This window comes from Phacochoerus africanus, chromosome 10, assembly GCF_016906955.1.
Source record: "Phacochoerus africanus isolate WHEZ1 chromosome 10, ROS_Pafr_v1, whole genome shotgun sequence".
Lineage (NCBI taxonomy): Eukaryota > Metazoa > Chordata > Mammalia > Artiodactyla > Suidae > Phacochoerus > Phacochoerus africanus.
Window position 1 is genome coordinate 50,445,703 of NC_062553.1, and position 22,099 is coordinate 50,467,801.

Sequence of the window (22,099 nt, forward strand, 5' to 3'; positions counted from 1 at the left end):
AAAAAAATACACGCAGACACACACACATATATCTATGGTAAGCACTGTATATATATGTACGTATAAAAATATGCAAGATTTTATATGTGTATATGAGTGTGTGTGAATATATATATATGTCTAACTTTGATTTTTTGGTTATTTTCAAATACCAACCAGTTAATTTAATAATATTTTTCTCTTTCTCTTACACCCAGCTCCTACATCTTTCCTGTTTTTTCTCTTTTAGTCTTTTTTCTTTGAAATGTTTTTCAAGAATAGGTTGGCCAAGTAACTTTTCAACCAAATCATGTTCTTAACTTTGATTTATAAAATACAAATACTCAATTTTAAGACATCTTTAAGCAATATAGGCCTATATAAATCATTCCAAAGCATCTGAACATAAATGTTTCCATTATTATGCTAATTATTGTTGTTAACATATATACCAACTTTATTAATCTACTTTGGTTTTCCTATTTAAAAAAGTGACTGTGTATTTCAATTTTTTTTTTTTGATATGTGGTGATAGCTAGTCAAGCGGTCAAGTGTAGTTCCTGTTCTAAAATAAACTTGGAAGCAGCATTGTGGAGTTAATATCCTAAACTGGAATTAACAATAACTGAGAGCAAGTGTTCATAAACACTTCCAACTCTGCATTTTAGAACTACTAACTCTTTTAGCTTTTACATTGTTTCAGTACAGCCAAACTCTTAAATTATGTTATATCACTTCTCTTAAGAAACAGCTTGTACTTTGGAATCAAGCAAACACACCATAGTGTTCAATGAAATGGGGAAAAGAGCAAAATGAAGTTGAGAATGAATTTTATACTCACGGAATGTTCTATAAAATTCTTCAAGAGCCAGGTGCTTGTCAGAGTTAAAATCATCATATTTCAGTAGATCATACAATGTACAACCAGAAAGATCCTTGTCAAGTTCTTCCTGTTTTACCACCTGACAAGAAAATTAAAATCATGCAATTATGTCTGTCTTAACATTTCAAAAGTATAATTAATGATTCGTAATAATTACTTAATAGGTAGATTTAAGTCTGCAGTTGGGCAAAGAACTGAGCCTATGAAAAATCTGAGTTTTCAGTCACTGGATAATTATTTTCAATGGTTTCAAAGACATAAAGTTCTAAATTTGACGTTGTTACTTAGGTAATAAGATACATACTTAGAATTGAGCCTACGCATCTAATAAAAAAAAAAACCCTCACAGTATAGCCCAGAAAATTTGAATGTTAAAAGAACACTTTGTATTTCGCTCATTTCCCTGGCTCTATGTACCCTGACTCAAGGAAATGCTTCCACATGAAAATTACACTGACTCAAGGAAATGCTTCCACATGAAAATTATATCCTATGACCCAGTGACCTATGTCAAAATAGAACAGCTCCTTGCCAACAAAAATAGCGAGGTCGTTTGTTCCAACTTTCATCTTCCTATTTCTTGTGAAAAATGAAGTTAAATGTTTTTCTCCTATGCCTAAAATCCTTGCCAGCTGGAAGCCACGCCATGTGGGATCCTGCATTAACTCCATGGGTCACAAAGGAGCTATTAAGCAAATGACTGTTTCCAGAAGCCAGATAGAATTACTGCACCAATTGATGATGGAAATCTACCCATGCATGGGTGAGAAAAACCATCAAACTGCTTTTTGACTTCATGCTCTGTTTCATGGACCAAAGCAGAAGTTTTTTTATTGTCTCCTGCTTTTGACTATGGACTGTCTTGTAAGAGCGTGGAAAAATTTTTCCAACATTCCTACTCTTTCTGGGTAGCTGCAGAGCTGGGTCCACTGTCTTTCATTTTCATCCCCATAAAGAGAGAATGGTTCCTACTGTTTGGAGCTGTGCTTCACAGTGTGTGTCTGTTTTAAAGATGCAATCAGAAAACACAGGCTCTGAAGTCAGCCAGCTCTGGGTTCAGGCCCTGCCAAAGCTACTTAATAGCTCTATAAAATAGCTCTATAATTCCTGGCAAGTCACTCAACCTTTGCTCAATTAGAAAATAAAGACAGTAACATCTCCCTCTCCTGGTTGTTTTCTGAAGAGTATATATGCATCTGTAAGTAAGCAGCTCTTTGCAGAAAATCTCCCTCAGCAGGAAACCCCTTTCCTTGTCACCTTAGCAAAGCCATACTGTAACAAACTTTTAACCAGGCACCCCAGGCTCTATTCATCTCTTGCCCAAGTATGCCTTTCAAATCTTTTTTTTTTTTTTTTTTTTTTTTGCTGTCCTGTTGGCATGTGGAAGTTCTTGGGCCAGGGATTGAACCCATACCAGAGCAGCAACGGAAGACTCAGCTATGACAATACTGGATCCTTCACCTAATTAGCCATAGGAAAACTTCTCACATCTTTTCATCACACAATTCCTTGCTTAATCTGTTGATTCTTTCCATATATCAAAGAAGTAGAAATGAAGAGTAAGTAATTAACAGACAACCAGATCTCTTCCCCAGCTGACCTTTCAGTAATCTCCAGAAAAAACTGTGAACAAGATCACATCTAAAAGAAGGTCACAAGAAGCTGAGGAGCTTGCATACAGTGGGGGAGATCGATGACTCCGATCCCCCATTTCAGTGATTCAGAGATCACTTCCCTGCTTCCCTTTAAAAGTTTCATGGCTGAGAAGAATCTTCTTTTGGGGGGATGCTGCATCCACTATCTCCCCAGAGTGCTGGCATCCTGATTAAAGGTACCTTTCCTTTCTATCAACATTTGTGGGTTTTGGAGCAGCAGAACCCAGTTTGTTGACATTTACACACACACACACACACACACACACACACACACACACACACACACACAGAGTGTTCTATAGGATATACCCAAACGAAATCACTTACAGTTAAAAATAAGGACTTTGTATGTAATGAACTTCTCATTATGATAATTCACTGCAGATTTCCACACCAGCTTGTGCATGTTATAGTGGTATATTCACAATGTTTTGTTATGGGGAGTAAAGTATTGTGTTTCAAACTGTCATAGCAATGGCAGATCGGTAACAATAATTTCTAAAGAGCTATTTTTTAGCCCCTTATTGAACACTCCTATGTTAAAAGTTTAGTTCTTCCTGCTTATAGATTAGTTGCAGAAACAGCTCTGAGAATGGACTTTAGCTTATGGGTCACTAGAAGCTCGTACCCCCGCACCCCCCACTGCAGCTATGTAATGATGAGATGCAATATTTCCTTTTACACTGCTAGAGATAACTTTTGCAACATAGTATTCTCTATTCTTTTTTACTGTATTCAAATTCCATTGGTTAAGCTGGTCTTTGCTGCCTTAGAAGGGGCGCAAGGGTGAACAGTTTATGTGCTTTCCCTATAAAGAGATTGGGAGTTCCCGTCGTGGCGCAGTGGTTAATGAATCTGACTAGGAACCATGAGGTTGCGGGTTCGGTCCCTGCCCTTGCTCAGTGGGTTAACGATCCGGCGTTGCCGTGAGCTGTGGTGTAGGTTGCAGACGCGGCTCGGATCCCGAGTTGCTGTGGCTCTGGCGTAGGCCGGTGGCTACAGCTCCAATTCGACCCTTAGCCTGGGAACCTCCATATGCCCCGGGAGCGGCCCAAGAAATAGCAAAAAAACAAAAAAAAAAAAAAAAGAAAAAAGAAAAAAAGAGATTGTTGTTAGCTAGAGTTAAAGCCCTTGCTTTAGCACAGTCCAGCTGAAGAGATTAACAAACTACCTAATGGCTGAAAAACTCTCCCCTATAAGTCTAATGGGAACAGGAATGCTGTTTTTCTGTTTAGAAAGCAACTAAGCTCCCAGCCACTCTCCATCTGTTACTTGTTAGATGATGGAAAATGACTTCTCCCAGGTGGCGGAGCATCAGTGTGTTTGATCTCACCACTCTGTACTCTTCCTAAGATCTGTGGCACAGCATGGTGGTAATTTTTAGGAGGCAGTGACACCAGGCTTTGGTCAGATATTTTCATAATATTTTTAATGTCTTTTATTCACATACCTATTTGTGAAGAGATGGAACAGAAGACTGGGGGAAGAGTTTTCAGTATTGTTGATCTCATATTTATTTATGTTTTAATATTTTACTCCAGGTAAATTATGTCTTAGACCAAGAGAAGAGACTTAAACTTTTTTTCCTTAATACTGGCTTTGGCTTGAGACTAGTTTGCTCTTGATTTGACCTTGATCTTGAGTTGATCATGATTAACTCAAGCTGGACATGCTGTTTTAATGAATGTGCTTTAGAAGAGTTCATAGTCCCAGCCAGTGAGCTTTTTATCAAGAACCCTGTTCATTGGCATTCCTGCTGTGGCACAATGGGGTCAGCGGTATCTTGGGAGGGCCAGGATGAAGGTTTATCCCAAGCCTGGCACAGTGAGCTAAGGATCTGGTGTTGCTGCTGCAGCTGCAGCTTAGGTCGCATCTGTGGCTTGGATCTGATCCCCGGCCCAAGAACTCCATATGCCGGGGACCGGCAAAAAAAAAGAAAGGGAAAAAAAAACCCAAAAACAAACAGAAATGTATTTATTAATTTTGGGCCACATTTATGTAAAGGAGAGAAGTGATTCATTCCCTCATTCATCAATATCTTAAATACATGTTTTCCTCATTTATCCCACTTTTGATCAATGAAATAGCTTACTTAAGACACACTTCCCAGTAATTTTTCTCTCCTTTGTTTCCCAGTGGGAGCTTTGGTACTGTCTGTGTGGTGCTTCAAATACAGGAAATATTTTCCTATGACCTTTTAACCATCATGGAAAATTGCTTTAGATATTCAGAGTTTGATAGAGATGAGTGTTGGACTGTTGAGAAGAAAATGTAAAAGACGATACAAGCACTAATACATTGAGCACTCTGGTGCAGGGGATCCAAACTTGTAGGGCATTCATTTCATTTAATGTCTGGCTCTGGTTCCAAAAACTTCACACTCTGGGCAACTCAAAATCAGTGTGTTATATCTGAAGCAGAGATTTCTGACAAGGCCAGGCTCACTGAATGTACTGTCATTTAAGTATCTTGTTGGGTTTTTTTTTTTTTTTTTTTTTTTGGCTGCACTCCAGGCATGTGGAAGTTCCTGGGCCAGGGATTGAAGGCACAAGGACACAACAGCTGTAACCAGAACCACAGCAGTGACGATGCTGGATCCCTAATCCACTGAGCCACCAGGGAACGCCCTCATGTAACTACCTTATGATAAAGCTTATGGTTGAAGAGGTTACTCATTATTTCATTTGTGAAGTTTATTTTTTAAATTAAGGTAAGTACTTTTTTTTTGGACATAATGCTATTATGCACTTAATACACAATTTTATGTATAAACAAAAATTTTATATGCATTGGGACACACACACACAAAATCTGTGTGACTGCTTTATTGTGACATTCACTTTATTACAGGAGTCTAGAACCAAAGCATAATATTTCTGAGTTCTGCTTGTAAAAGACATACATCTCAGATGATAACTTAATCCAAAGATAAATTAAACTGGAAAGAGAAATAGTGCCAGAGGTAGAGGCAGAGGATTGTCTCCCTATTATAGAGATGTATGGATGCTGGATTTCTGGGAATAAGGCATGACTTGGAAATCCAAGATTATTATACTAACACTCATAAAAAGGATAAAATATATGCAGCTGATTTTGATGGTCTCAAGTCAGATCATGGTGATGAGACTTTTGGTGTAGGGGGAAGACATAGGAGTGAAATCATCCAGTTTTGTGTCATTTTCTTTACTCTCCTCGGCAGAGGAGGAGAAAACAGGAACACCTGAGAGATACACCACTCATATTGTTACAGGAGGTGGATAGCTATAGGTATGAGCATAGAAGAGGGACACAGGGGGCTAAATGTCAGGAAACCACACATCATGCAAATAGAGGGGTCCATGGGCAGACAAAGCCAAGCAGGAACCTCCAGAATGATAGGAAACTACACATTTTAGGGGTGATATTGTCCTGGAAGCAGACAAAGAAAGGAGGAAAAGGGCACAAATCTCTAGGGTTTCCCATGTAACCTGTTGCTCATTATGTCCTCATTATAATAAAATTATAATAAACTTAGTTATGCTTAAGAAGTACCCAATGCACCAATACCATGACACTTCTGATCAAAGTTAATAAGGACAAAACTCTCTCTGCGTTGGAATGAAAATTAAGGACTACAACCCCCAAGCCCCTCCTTCTCAGTGAATATCCCACCCATGCAATTGGATGCTCCTTATAACCAGAGCCAGAGAAATGCAGGGCAGCTGCTCATGTCTCTGCCAGCCTCTCTTTAAGAGGTTTATTTCTCATTTAAGTAAATTCTCACTTTTCCTTCTCAATTTCCATCTTGTTTCTGAATTCTTTCTGGGAGAAGTGAAGAACCTAACCTTCGGGAACAATATGTTCAAATAATCCAAGCTCTTCTTCATCCTTGGCAAAGTAATTTTCTCAAACTAATCATGACCCTGTCAGATCTGAGTGGTCTTAGTAGAGTCCTCTATACTAAAGAAAGTCCATCACATTTGGGGAGTTCAACGGTGGGAGTTATATTCATGTCTTTACTTGGTAAATGTATATATTACATCAAAGCCTGAAGCTCAGAAAATAAGTACACTCCTTCAGTAGGACTGAAATGACCCTTTGGGGCTCCTGGGCATGGAAGACTTTCTGTATCCTTGATTTCTTGTGTTTAGGGAATAAGCTTCAATCTCCAGGACAGAGTTCCAAAGGACAGGTTCAAACAGTTGCTGATCAGGGAAGGGTGGGGATGCAGAGACAAGGGGGGAGCAGTCAAGAAACAATAGTACAGCCTTAGGGCAAGGTCCTGGTTCTACCTCAAGGGATACACATAAGAGCATCTTTGAGACTTTCTGCAGAACTAAAACCCCCAACAGATAGAAAATGTTAACATCTTGATGAAGCATTTTTCATTGCAGAAAGAAGGTCACAGTTTGATAACCTGAGAACTCCAGATGCCCGTCAGGTGAGTTCCTGAAGGCAGATTAAAAGAACCTAAGCCCTGCACACACCCTGATCTTTATCAGCAACCCAGCCCTTGAACCATTGCTATAAAACTCCTCACCCAAACCTCTTGGGTGGGACACACAGTTTTTGAAAGCATGAGCTCACTGTGGCCCCCTTTGCCTGCAAAGCAATAAAGCTCTTGTTTTCTCCTTCACCCAAAACTCTGTCTCTGAGATTCAATTTGGCTTCAGTGCACAGGGCTGTTTCAGCCACAGTACCACACATCTCCAGGGATTGGCTTTAAGATGCTGCCACAACAGTGTAAGTTGGCTCCTTTGTTATTTAGTTTTTCAGACAAATTTCTGTCTATTTTCTTACTTCCCTTCTCACTCTCTCCCTCCTCCATCCCCCTTCTTTCCCTTTCTTTGCAACTACCATGTGCCAAGAACTGTGCTAGGGGCTGGAGATAAATCAGTAAAAAGGACAGGGTCTCTGCCCTCATGTATTTAATAATAAAGAAAGGATAAGTGGGAGCATGAAATCAATCAAATAAATAAGATAATTTTAGACTATCAACAATGCTTAAAAAATAAGGCGAAAAGACAGTAAATATAATACAAATTATAATTATTTAATCATACATAACTGAAGCTATCCTGTAATAGGTGTATTACAAGAAAAGAATTAATGAAAATAATTGCATATTCTAAGTTCTTTTTTTAGATTTTATAACATGCCTAACACATCAGAAAACCTGTAAAAATCACCTAGGCCAACATTAATTTTGAAAGACTAGCTGAAGAGATAACATTATGAAACTACTGGTGGGAAGAAAAATATTTTTAAGGCCTTCTATATGGCTCACTGACTGTTAACATTTAAGGTGCTTTGACATTCCAAAGGAAAGATGCTACCAACATGTTTACAGTTTTCAAAAAGCTGAATTTTCATTTTCAAGTTGTCTTAGGCATATCATGAAGAGCCTTATAGGGACAAAAAAAAAAAACAGAATTTTTGAAACTCGTTACTAAGATTTCCAGATACATTTGAAATTCCTGTATCTTAATTGCAGCCCTGAGATGCACCTAAACTAACAATGACAAGCCTTCCCTTTCTCTGTTAAGTGCTAATTGTTGCTGTTATTATTATTTGGAAGTCTTTAGCACTTGAATTACCCAGTACTACTAGGATCTATCAAATGGCATTGCTATTCTAAGTCAAACACCTGCCTTGCACTGTCTTATTTTGTACACCTGCTATGTTTATTTGGTTTTTAAATGTTGAACTGGATTAATTACCATGGCACTCCCTGAAGTCCCTCACTTACCTCCTTCTCTATCCATACAAGTGTTTATTTATTTGCACTTAGTTTGTTCCCAATAAATAGATTTTTATCTATGAAGCAAAACAGTTCTTACCAATCTCATTGTGAATAAGTCCTTGACTAGCCACCAGAACCCTTTTAAAAAAAACCCTTAAAATTGTAATAGGCTTTATCAACTCAAAACAAAGATTAACCATCCATTCCCTATGTAACAGTTCTAATAACTTTAAAGAACATTGATATGTACAAAGTCTGCAAAGACATCACCATGCTCATCCTGTTAGCTTAAAAATATCTAGTCTTATTTATTCTTGCTTTTTTATTTAATCTGGTAAATGTAGTCACATATGGTAGTCACTGAGCAAATAGCTTTTTAAGTCAAGTATATATAACATAATAATCTAAATCCTGAGAACAAGTAGTACTTTTTATTATTTTAATAAAAGGTTGTTATGCACGCACATTAGGGAAATATTTCATTCTAATATGCATTCCTAATGTGAATCAGCTTATTAAGATGACAGAATCTAAATAAAGAAAAAGCTAAATCAATATACCCAATCCAGCTGCTTATTTAAACTCAGAATCACAAGGGAATGACTTTTGCTTACTTAAATTCCACGTGTGAGTATTTTATGAAATGGGGAGAAGGCTGTGGAACACATTTTCCAAGCTCTTAGCACCATTTCGCTTCAAGAAGCTTACGTTGGTGGCTCTTAAATTCAACAAGGAGAATTTTAGGCTGAGGTGGTTTTCATGCCCTGGCACATATAAGCCAACCATCACCTAAATCTCTAAATGCCTCAAGGCTATGAAATCAAAACCTAAGGACAGTCAATAACAAAGGGCAATAGTTTCTCTACTTTGCCTCCACCTTCTCTCTGTAAATGTTTTCCCTAGCCGCAGTTGGTCCGCAGAGTGATTCTAACAACTTCTAGCTTGGCACTGCCAGATTTGAATTGATATTTGCTCAAATAAACTCTTAAAAATGTTAAAATGCTTCAGTTTATCTTTTAACATTGCTAATAAACACAAGGGTGCCATCCTGCTGAGTGAAGTCTCCCTGTGTATCCCTCTATCTCACCCTGAGGCATACATAGATGGGACCACGATGCAAGAAATAGCTGTCCTTTCTCTAAGGGATAATTTGTCCAAATTCCCTTGTGCTACATACTCTGGTTTACCTCTGTGACCCTACGAAACTCAGGTCTTCCCACATTGCTGTGTATGCACAGTTCCCAATCTGACCCAATTTCCCTTCTTTTCCAACTCAAACCTATTATAGTGCCCCCTGAAAATCTTGCCTTCCAATCAGAAAATTATCTTTTGCCTTCTCTTTCTTATGAAAACTTGTTCTTCACCATACTGACTTTAAGAAAGTCTGGCTGCCCCTTAAGAAAACCATTTTCCATTAATTTGAAAAATGGGAGGCTAATTTTTCTCTCAAAGTATTCTACCTCAATGGAAGGAAGATGGTCGATAAGTAATTCCCTATTGGCACTTCTGGATTATTTACTCTTCCCAAACCAGTTTTTAATTAAGCAAGCAGGTAGGTAAGAAGGTAGATAGATAGATGGATAGATAGATAAACAGATGATAGAAATTATTCCTTTGAATGTATTTATGCCTGGGTCACTATGCTGTACAGCAGAAACTGACACAACACTTTAAATCACCTATACTCTGATTAAAAAAAAAAAAAAGATCATCAGAGCAAATAGCTCCCAGCCCTTTTCAGAACTATAAAAAAAATGTAGATTAAGATGAAAGCTAGGAAACCAGTTTGGACACTGTAAGCTAATTTGAGAAAGCATTTCTTGTGCTGTTCCTTCAAAGGAACAGTGGAAATTGGCACAACATTGTAAATCAACTATACTTTAATTTAAAAAAATCCAGAAATTTGCCATAAAAGAATTATTTATTTGAATCTGAGGGCATTCAGCTACATAATTCTTTCCTATTCTTTCCCCATAATTCACAAATGGAATTACCTCCTGATTTACATATTTCTGTCCACCTTAACCCTTCATCAGTATCCCCAGCATCTTCAAAATGCATATGAATAAACCACCTGGAAGTTTTCTGCACTTCTTTTCGTAACACAGGATCATTCACATTCTCCCTTCTAATAACCTTACCCTGCATGCAAGCCTGCCAAGAGGAACATGTTCACACCTTAGGTTACTTCAACCTGAAATCTTTATTCCAAGCATTACAGGTCTGTTTTAGGAATAACATATGTTCTTCAAAACATAAATGCATTACCATGTAGCCAAGCACCTGACCACACTAGTCACATACACAACACTTTGGGGGAGAAACCCAGTTTGTGATCTTCTTCAGATAAAGACTCTTTATATATGTAAAGGCATTTGTAGTGAGCTCTTATCCTATGAGACATTGAATATTAAGCCAGTTTGGGGCAGCTGCTACAAGGAAGCAAACATTACTGAGGCGCAGATTTCACCATAGACTTTCTTAAGAAGCCAGTTTAGGAGAAGCAAGAGAGAGGTTTAGATCATAGGGATGACCCTCAGACACTCGTGCAGATGTGGGGGCAGAGCTAAGAGGGAACTCCAAACCAGCAGGGTTCATGCTTCATCAGCCTGGTCCTCAGGAAGAGCCAGAACATCTGGTTTCACCTTTAGTCCACAGCACTGGTTACTGGCTGAGATGCCTCAATTCTACAACCTCATTCTGAATAGGATCTGGGCGATATAGGGCAGATTTAAGAAGAGATAGAAGGACACCAGAACAAAACAAATGAAACATCCATTTACAAAAAATGTCCATTGCTCAATAAAAAGAGGATAGATATTAAAAAAAAAATGCTCAAAGATACTTTAAATGTGATTGAAATATTACCTTTATCAGACAGTAATTCAGACACTTATATGGGAGAAGAGACAAGGATAATATGTTCTATTCCAGTAAAAAAAATAAATTCGGTAAGATTCCCTACTCTCTCCTATCATCCATCTCTGTATCCTTTGGAGAGGCAAAAGTCCTCACCAAGCAGTGAAAACACACCTAATACACACCTGGGGAAAGAGAGAGATGTGGAAATTCACCTGGCTCTGAGGTCAGGAAAAATATGGCTGAAGACAGAGGATAGGAATGTCCTCTAGTCTCAGGGACTTGATGTATCACCCCCCCAACCCAAGCAAAGAATGTGCTAGGTATTGGTTTTTGATGTTGGTGTTATTATAGTCTGTAACTTGTGAAGAGTTTTAGAAAAGGGTAGATGTTGGCAAGTATTAAAAGTGGTGTATTTGGTTATACACATTTTGGAGGAGAATCTAAAACAGAACAATAGTGTTTTGCATGCTGAGGAATTTGGAGCCTCAGGGAAAGTTAAATTGAAATTGAAAGATACTGCTTCTGAGGTCAAAATGCAAGGCAGGCTCTTGAAGAGCGCAAAGAAAGGAAAAAGGGTATGAAATGCTTCATCTAAACTGGATTTCAACCTGTGTTTTGTGTGCTATGTGACATAAACCCATCCTCTACCTCCCTTAAACATATTCATTTAACCAAGTCCACAGATGTTTTTTGCAAATGGATTGCATGTGTAGAATATAGTCATTTAAAGCATACCATTACTTTCACAACACAACTATATTCAGAGCATTGCTTTCAATTCTATCTTTCTTTCTTTTTTTCTTTTCTTTTTAGGGCTACCCCCACAGCATATGGAAGTTCCCAGGCTAGGGGTCAGATTGGAACTGTAGCTGCTGGCCTACAAGACAGCCACAGCAACTTGGGATCCAAGTTACATCTGTCACCTACACCACAGCTCACACAATGTCGGATCCTTAATCCACTGAGCAAGGGCATGGATTGAACACATGTCCTCATGGATACTAGTCGGATTTGTTTCCTCTTTGCCACAAGAGGAACTCCCTCAATTGTTTCTTATAACGTGGTTTTATGGGTGAGAAAAAAACTGCATGAAACTAGGTACTTGAACTTTTGACAGGTAGACATATTTTAGTATAATATATATCAGCATCTCAAAATAAAATATATGTGATATGTATTTTAAATTCATTTTAAATTCTTGCCACACCCATGGCATGTGCAGTCTCCTGGGCCAGGGATCAAACTCTCCCCACAGCAGTGACCCCAGCCACAACATTGACAATGCCAGGACTTTAACCTGTGGAGCTCAGTTCAATTTAACATCATATCTGTAAAGGCATGGGTGCTACATACTCTTGGGAAAATGCCAACATCACAGTGTTTGCAGGATGATGATTTGTGCTTGTCTCTAGCCCAACACTCAGGATTTGACAACATTTGTGCTAGCTCCATGAGTTAAGGAGATAAGGTCTTCAAATGAGATGAGCAAAATAAAAAAATCCATTTCTTTTTTTTTGTTGGTTTTTTTTTAGTTTCTTAGAATAACCATAACTATTTTTCTTCTTTGGCAAGAAACTTTTTTTCATTACAAAGATGGATATTCAAACTTTTTGCATATTTAATAATGTGTATATAGAATTTCTGGGCTGTAATGACTGAACTAACGCTGTTTGATTTTTAACAACTGTAAATGTTAAAAAGTGCCAGGGATGAGCTGGTTGGAAATATTTATGAGCTTCTCACCCACTAACTCAAGCATGTGTGCCTCTTTATTTCCATTATCTTCCACAGTGCCCACAGGAAAGTTAGATTGAGAATATGAATAGAGCTAACAATTATAACATGTTTTCTATGTGTTAGTCATATTTTTAAGAAGCCTATATATTCTAAATCATATTAATATTACAGCCAATTTACATATCAGGTATTACTATCATCACCAATATGTAGAAAGGGAAACTGAAACACTTTAAGTAACTTGCCAAAGTCTGCACAGGTAGTAAGTAGTGGAGATAGGGCTTGGACCCAGGTTCTGTAACCAAAGTTCTTAACCACTGTGCTACGATCATAAAAAAATCATTTTTGAAAAAATTTCTAGGGTTTAATTAGGGTAAGGCCATCTATTCTTTACTATTTAAAGTATTCTCCTTTGATTATTTGAAATGCATATCCCATTTTAATCTTTGTTGACTTCTTCAGTTATTATCTGTTTTAACTTTTCCAGACGCTTAATTGTCAAGACCAAATCTACCAGTGTTCTAACATCAATTTTATCAACTTCATAAAACACGAGTCTTTTGGAAGTTCAAAATTTCACTTTGTTATACATTTTAATTTTAATTTAATTTTTTTTTGGTCTTTTTGTCTTATTTAAGGGCTGCACCCTCAGCATATGGAGGTTTCCAGGCTGGGTCCAATTGGAGCTGTAGCCGCTGGAGTATGCCACAGCCACAGCAACGTGAGATCCAAGCCACATCTGTGACCTACATCACAGCTCATGGCAGCACCAGATCCTTAACCCACTGAGCAAAGCCAGGGATCGAACCCGCATCCTCATGGATCCTAATAGGATTCGTTAACAATTGAGCCACAAAGGGAACTCTCTAAATTTACATTTTTAGTTGGATATTTTCAACATGCAGAATCCAGCCTCAGATTAAAAAACTAAGAGTGTGGTTATCAACATTCATGTCAAGCTGGAGTGGTGAAAAGATGGATTAAATGAGATCTGTGCCTATAACTTCTTAGTTCATTTTAGCAAATACTTTCTTGCTATGACAAGTTAACTGTGATGGTAGAGATCTGACCCCTTATATTTACTGCTTTTTATTATGTCTTTCTTCTCTCAACTAAAAAGACCTTTGGTTCTAATTTACTTCAAAATATGCAAGAGAAACTCTAGAATATATATTTATAATGTGCAGTAAGAATAGAATGGGTACAGCCAGCTTTCATGCTGCATTTATAAAACTTCAGAGCCAAATTATGTTCTTTAATTTTTACTTGTCACTGGCAATATCTTAGTGTTAAATTTTATATTTCTGCTAGTAATAACTTATTAATGGACATCATTAAGATCCTTTCCCTTTTTACTCTTTTAATTTAAATTATTTTAAAATTTGATATTAAATAATGATATTATATGCTTCCAAGTTGATTATTAAAGGCAGATGTATCACTGGCTATACTATTTTGCATACAAGTTCTTAAAAAGTATCCGTAGCTGAAAAACACATAAGTCAAAAATAGTATTTGCACTATAAATAGTTAGAACTGTATTACGTCTTCTCCAAAGTACCTGTTACAACCTTCTGCGTTTTTCATAGTTGATTGATAACAGAGGAGATGCTAAACATTTCTATGATATAAGGCTGAAGGAAGGGCTGACTAATATTGGATGCATGTAGAAGGAGAAAGTAAACCTGATCCTTCCTTGCATCTACCTCATGATGGCCAACATCTAAGTGGGATTCTAAAGACTAGATCTACTCTACTCTTGCATCATAACTTTTGGACAAATTGGAAGGGTTACTTTTCAGTAAAAGTAAGTCCAAATCAAAGGTAACAGAGAAAACTAAACTCTGAGCAGATGACCTTATGATGAGCTGTGTCCTCCCAAAAGATATTGTATGCTTTAATGCTGAGAACTTCAGAAGTTAGCATTTTTTTTTTTTTTTTTAGAAATAGGGTCATCAAAGATGCAATTAGATAATGTGAGATGAGGTAGGGTTGACCTTTAATTCAAAATGACTGGTGTATTTTGAAGAAGAGCCAACATGATGTGAACACAAATACACAGAGAGAAGCTATGTGAATGAAGGGGCAGAGACTGGAATGCAGATTCCACAAACCAAGGAATTCCTGATACTACCAAAGCTGAGAGAGGCAAGATAGGACCCTTGCCCAAGAGTCTTGTGGGGAAGCATGGCCCTGCCAACACCTTGGTCTCCGATGCTGAGGCTCCAGAACACAGAGAGAGGTTGTTTCAGCCCCCGGTTTGTGGTACTTTGTTATGGCCACAGTAGGAAACTAATATAAACAAAGATGTAGCAGAAACTTGAAACAGGTATAGGTGAGAGCTGTCAATACCATTTGTTAGTAATTAGCAATTTTCTCTTTGGGCTCAGAAGTGGATCATATCATAACAACTAGATGTGGTCAGATCACATGCCATACCCAATCATTGTTACAGTAGTGTAGACATGTTAGTAAAAACTAAAAATATTACACAAATAAAAAAGTAAGAGATGAAACCAAAAACATAATATATTTGAATATGTCAGATCATATATCATGTCACATAGATCAAGGTGACATGTTTAATTCTAAATTAATTTTAGTTGAATTACCTAGTCATATCTTATTATTACTAGAAATATAAAATCCTAAAGAGTTTACTTCTTGAACAATAAATTATGAGGTGTATAACAACATAGTTATCTTAATTAAAATTTTCTAATTTTACACTAAAATTCCAGAGTATCATTCCTCAAATCCAAGTGCCTGGGACTTAGTAAATAATAAATATAGGTTGAATTAAATAAGATAATGGGAGTTCCTGTCATGGCTCAGTGGTTAACGAATCCAACTAGGAACCATGAGGTTGCGGGTTCGATTCTTGGCCTGGCTCAGTGGCTTAGGGATCCAGTGTTGCCGTGAGCTGTGGTGTAGGTTGCAGACGTGGCTCAGATCCCCGTGTTGCTATGGCTGTGGTGTAGGCTGGCAGCTACAGCTCTGATAAGACCCCTAGACTGGGGAACTTCCATATGCTGCAGGTGCGGCCCAAGAAATGGCAAAAAAGACAAAAAAAAAAAGATAATGAAAATGATGTATACTTTAAGTAACTGCAATGACAAGTCAATTTCCTCACAAGGTCATTTTGATATGAGATCTCTACACTAAATTACACTATCCCAAATTTTGAAATGCTTGTATAAACAGACCAATATTCCACAATGTTGGATTTGAAAAATAAGCCATAAAACTAATCATAAAAGATGAATGGCATGATATTGTAGAAATAAACTTTTAAATTTTATTTGAAAACTATAAGCACAGCAGCAAAATCCTTAAAATCCACTACAGGAATTATTAAGGAGTCAGCAGAATTCCTCAGGGCTATGACTATTGTCCTAGTCACCCTAGATTGGCTTATCTTCATTGCCCCCTAAACCTATATATATTTTTTGGGGGGGAGGAATCTTATGCCCTTATTTTATGTTTCCACTACTACCCAAAACTAGTTTAGTATGTAGATGTTCCTAGGACACAGACTGAACTCACGCCACAGCAGTGACAACACTGGATTCTTAACCCATATGCCACCAAGGAACTCACAAAAATTAGTTTAGGTTCTTAAATCTGAATGTTAGAATTTCCTTCACAGTAGGCTCTCTCAGTAACACACACATAAAATATTTCTATTTTTTTTCCAAAATGGCTCATATAAAGACTTTTTTAAATTAAAATCTTCTCTTTAATAACAAGTTTTCCACATGTATCATTTTGGTAACAATTTTCAAAGAAATGAAGTTTAATAGTGAGGACATAGGATTAAACCAGATTTAATATATTGTATTAATAATAACACACTGATCTTTGATTATTGAAAATGTACTGGAATATGTCAGTAATTTAATATCTACTTAAATCATTTATTTACATTGTGATATTCAATTGCTGTTCAATAATATCCTTGAATACTGATGAACAAGCTTCTACTGATTGATAGAAAATCAAACATTACAAAAGCTCCAGAATATATCTGGAGAACATTTATAAATTCTATAGGAATAGAGAACCAGCAATTCTGTTATGCATTGAAGGTGTAGAAATATGTCAAAAGAAGATAGCTCTTAAACTGCACAATATCATGTAAATGTTACTGCTGATAGAGTAGTCAAATTTTTCTCTTAAAAATATTTCATACTTACAGTTATTTGGCCTATAGTCAAATAATATGGATAGAACATACATTTTATTAATATAGAATAAATTTACACAGATATAAGTATATTGTATATCTATATGTAATAAGCATGCTAGTTTAAACATTAATCATACCTGTGTTAGTTCATTAATATCTACAAGTCCGTTACTGTCAGCATCAAAATATTTAAACATTTCATCCACCAGCAACTTCTTCCGAAATATATCATCACCGTTAGGGTTTTCATTGTTGTGTGTTATATATTTTTGATTTTGTAAATCTAAAAGCATGCTTTTCATCTTGCTGTATTCAGTGGCCTTGCAGTTATCTCCTGTAAAAAAAGAACTAAATTATTTTCAAAGTAATATTTTTGAAAAGAAATCATTTATTTGATTAATGTTAAATACGATATCTAGTAGATAACACATGTTGCACAAAATTTTTTATGTTTTTTACACTGTATACATTATTACTTGTATAAGGAATAAAGAACAGACTATTTACATAAGGGGATAGAAAATTATCATTGGTATCGTATCATTGGTTTCTCTCTATGTGAAAGTCATTGGTTCCATGATGGACATAGAAAAACAGGATAGCTTCAATTGGCACCAATGTTAAAATATTTTATTTTAGTTTAACACCTCACCATTTATCTCTATGTTGATAATTTCACAGGTTTTAAACGTGAGGTTCAGGAAGATGAAATGATTTGGCCAAGCAAAGTGTTACATTGTGCTGGATTTTGCACTTAAACTCATGTATGGTTGGCTCCAAAATAGTATAGCAAGTTTTTAATTGGAAGGTTTTTGTTTGTTTGTTTTTACATTTGGATTTTTTTTTTTGAAGAATTTGTGTATGTGTGTTTATTTATATTTTTTTCTTGATTCTATTTTTAATGATGAAAAGTTCATATCGATATTCTTCCAAAAGTCTTTACTTATTTTCCTGATATTCATCTATCTCCCCTTTGAGAGCACTTGGTGTACAATATGATACATGTTCATGTTTTGTATCTTGAAGTTTTAATCTTGTAAATATCATTTCCAAAATTGAAGTATCAGCTTATTGAAGTAACAATGGATTATAGATTTTCAGTATCTCCTAAGTGCCAGAAAAATACCAGGCACTTCATAGTTCATGAAATTAATTGCTTGGCTTAATGTCTTTAAAAACTGCAATTGCTCAAATGTCTTGACATAATTATTTTACAAAAGATTTTTCTTACAAACAGTCCCCATACTGATGTCTTTATAAATAACACATTGATATGAAGTGTGTTTACTACTGATAGTAAATTTGATATAAAATATATTACAGAAAATACAGTATTAGTGTAACTTATAAATGAAAAATTAAGCATTATATTAGCCAAGAATTTTTACAATATGTTTTTTAGGGAAAAAACCAACTTCAGAATTATGGCTCATTTTAATAATTAAGCTATATGACAGCATTTACAAAGTTAAACAAGATTTCTAAAGATTTTTTAATATGTGTCTGGGAAGTATGGGCTTGAAAAACAATATTTGAAGCCGCATTCTCTTTCAAGACAAGATGGAAAATAATCTCTTTCAGGGAGATGAGAGACTGTCTTATTTTTCAAAGATAGTGAAATGACTATTGCTGTTGAGCAATTTTAGTCTTTAGCAATCCTGACAAGAACTTTTTTACAAAAAAATGTAAACTTTGTGCTATAGCTTGTCAATTTTGCATTTTTCTGTCCTTAGTAAAGAATAATATGTTTTCATCATTGCACAGAAATCACAGACAAAAGAGAGAAGTAATCAAGTCCAGAGGGATAGGCAGCAATTTTGGTGTCTGTGAAAGTTGCCTAAGAGGAGCCTTCAAATGCCTGTGTGCGTGTGTGCACATCAGGAAGAGGGAGAAGCTGTGATCAAAGAATGAGAAAAGGAGAACAGACCTTTCCAATAGCCCTCCCTGAGATTTCTGCATTTGTCCTTGGACCTGCCTGTTCTCTCCTTTGACCAATAGGGAGTAGGATGAAGCGTGGGGAGCAGACCTAGATTCAAGGCTGATAAGGTGATGAGAAGATGCAAAATAGGATTTAAATGATAAACGTTTTTAACCAATACATGAAATTTGGGGTAAGAAGATAGTATCTGGGTTGTTACAGTCTAATTTTGATCAAATCAAGTAACATAATCATCAGTATGCTCTCTATGAATACTTCCATTTCGCAAACCATAAATTTCCTGATAAGTACAGGAAATCCAAAGAAAACAAAGATAAAAGCATTCCGGTTAAAGCATTCAAAATCTATGGAAATGTACAATAATTGGTCATAAAATTTTGTAAAGTTTTGCATAATATACAGGTTAAAATTAAAAACAATCTCACAGATATGGAAAACAAATTCACAGTTACTAAAGGGGAATGAGTGGAGGAGTCAGGAGTTTGGGATTAACAGACACATACTATTATATACAAAATAGATAACCAATAAGGACCCTAAACTATATAGCACAAGGAACTATACTCAATATTTTGTAATAACCTATAAAGGAAAGTAACCTGAAAAAGAATACATGTATTGGAGTTCCAATCATGGCTCAGTGGTTAACAATCCCAACTAGTATCCATGAGGACACAGGTTCAATCCCTGGCCTCTCCCAGTGGGTTAAGGATCCGGCATTGCCATGAGCTGTGCTGTAGGTTGCAGACATGGCTTGGATCCTGTGTTGCTGTGGCTGTGGTATAGGCCAATAGCTGCAGCTCAGATTGGGAACCTCCTAGCCTGGGAACCTCCATATTCCGTGGGTGCGACCCTAAAAAAGACAAAAGACAAAAAAAATGTAATATATGTAAATACGTAATATATATATTCTTTGTATAACTGAATCACTTTGCTGTACCCTGAAGCTAACACAAAGTTGTAAATCAACAGTACTTGAATAAAAGAAAAAAACTTTATAGCTAAAAAAACTCTATTACAGATCTTTTTAGTAATAAATAGGTTCAGCTATTATCAATAATAGATAACATGTACTTCAGGCTCCCTATGTGCCAAAAACTTTATACATATTAAATCACTTAACTCTTACAACAATCTAAAAAGTAAGACTGTAGACTTAACACCATTTTACATGTGAAGAACTAAGTCACAGGGAGATTAAATGACATGTTCAAAATTACAGAGCTAGAAAGGAGAACAGCAAATTTTTTACATCCAGGCAATATCTCTCTTTTAGCATACATTCTCTACTTTTCTCATCTTCAGAACTGAGTTTAAAACCAAACAATACATGGATTCGGCAAATTCATCCAATAATTATTTTAAAATGAAAGACAAACATAATAATAAACTCCAGGCCGTATCACTGCTTAAATGACAGGTAGAGAAAGAAGAACTTGCAAAAGGAAAGAAAAAAAGGGGACTATCTAACAAAAAGCAGGAAAATTATAAGAAAGTACTGAAGAGGGAGCTAAAGAGAAAAGAACTTTTCAAGAAAGAGGGTGTGATGAAAAGTTGAATGTTTCAGAGTAAAAGTAAGATAAGAAATAGGATATGACCGTTAGATTCCTTAAGTTGGAGGTGATTAGTGATTTTAAGGGAAAGTTTTAGTGAATACATGGAGAATTCCTCTTCCATTGGGTTAAAATGAGTAAAAACAAAATGAGGATTTGGAAATAGGAAATAATGCAAAATAGAACTAGCATTATTAGTGAAAAGGAATAGGTATTTAGAAACAAACATCAATGCACATTAAAAAATCATGGCCTCATTGAAGGATAACTTCAGGAAGGAAGATAGGAACTTTTACTTTGTTTGCTTTGGTCAGGCAGTGTTATATTGTAGCAGGGAAGGGAAAAAAATGTTCTCCTGGACACAATTCCTGCTCTCAGAGACCAGTAAGAAATCTCCTCCACTGTCCCAGTTCTGGACACTGAGGAGAAGACAGTGAGGTCTCTGCCTAGTGGTATCCAAACCATCTTCCTTCCCATGGGTGGAGTGATGCCAGGGCTTTGCTTACTCTGGACTCAGAGTCATTCTAAAGGCCTTTACAACCCATCTGGCCTTGTGGGTCCTGGACAGATGCAGAATTTCTGACTTTCAAATGGTAGCACCTGTGTATTGCCTGTGCCTCTCCAAGTCCCTATGGAACTGAAGTTAATCACATTTTATATATCTGATAGTACAGGCATCAGTTTTGAGTACATGGTAAGTGCTCAAAACTTTTTTTTTTTGGTCTTTTGTCTTTTGGGGGCCGCACCTGCAGCACATGGAGGTCCCCAGGCTAGGGATCTAATAGGAGCTATTAGATGCCACAGCCACAAATCCGAGCAGTGTCTGCAACCTACACCACAGCTCATGGCAACAACAGATCCTTAACCAACTGATTGAGGCCAGGGATCAAACCTGCAATCTCTGGGTTCCTAATCATATTCATTTCCTCTGCGGCATGATGGGAACTCCTCAAAACTATTAATTCTATCAATCATGCTTAGTACTCATTTTTTAAAGGCTATAATTTGTTCATCTCTCTTTGGAATTACACTTTTATCCTTCCCAACCAACCATCAGTAAATGTACCAATTCCTTTCAACACAAAAATATTTAAATCCAAGTATCTAAGAATATTATCTCTTTTAGCATTTATAGTTCAAATTTGATTAATTTGTTCTAATATAAGAAGAAATCTTAGATTTCAAAGAATAAAAATTAAATGTTTTTTATTTTAGTGTCAATTCTATTCCTATATTAGAATGCATACTGGAACTGTTTTTTCCTCAAATTATTCAGCAATTACTAATAGAAATCTTTTACATAGTTTTATAAAAAAATTAGTATTTATAGCATAAGGAATATATGAAAATTTTAGTATGTTGATTTTATATGCATATATAAATCAAATAGAACTTGGAAAATTATGTTTATATTAATTTGTAATTTAAATTGTATTTCTGAAGCAATTAAAATCATCTTTGTTAAAATAGTCTGAACAAAATTAAAACAAACTTTAATCTAAATGGAGTATCTGTTTTACTGTGAAAAAGATAAGAGTGTAAATTGTTTTGCATTAGATTCTGAGAATCCAAAGCATTAA

At 36.1% G+C, this 22,099-nt stretch overlaps 1 protein-coding gene across 3 annotated transcripts in view; it reads right to left on the reverse strand.

The window, feature by feature from the left end:
* The window catches only part of FSTL5 (follistatin like 5), a 786,274-nt gene that overhangs the window by 327,434 nt on the left and 436,741 nt on the right, over positions 1-22,099 (reverse strand). For all 3 annotated transcript variants that reach the window (XM_047798935.1, XM_047798934.1, XM_047798933.1), the window contains 2 exons: positions 17,165-17,361; positions 821-941 (listed from right to left, as the gene is read on the reverse strand). In XM_047798935.1, the coding sequence (XP_047654891.1) occupies positions 821-941; positions 17,165-17,361 (318 nt within the window). The remainder of the gene's footprint in view (positions 1-820; positions 942-17,164; positions 17,362-22,099) is intronic.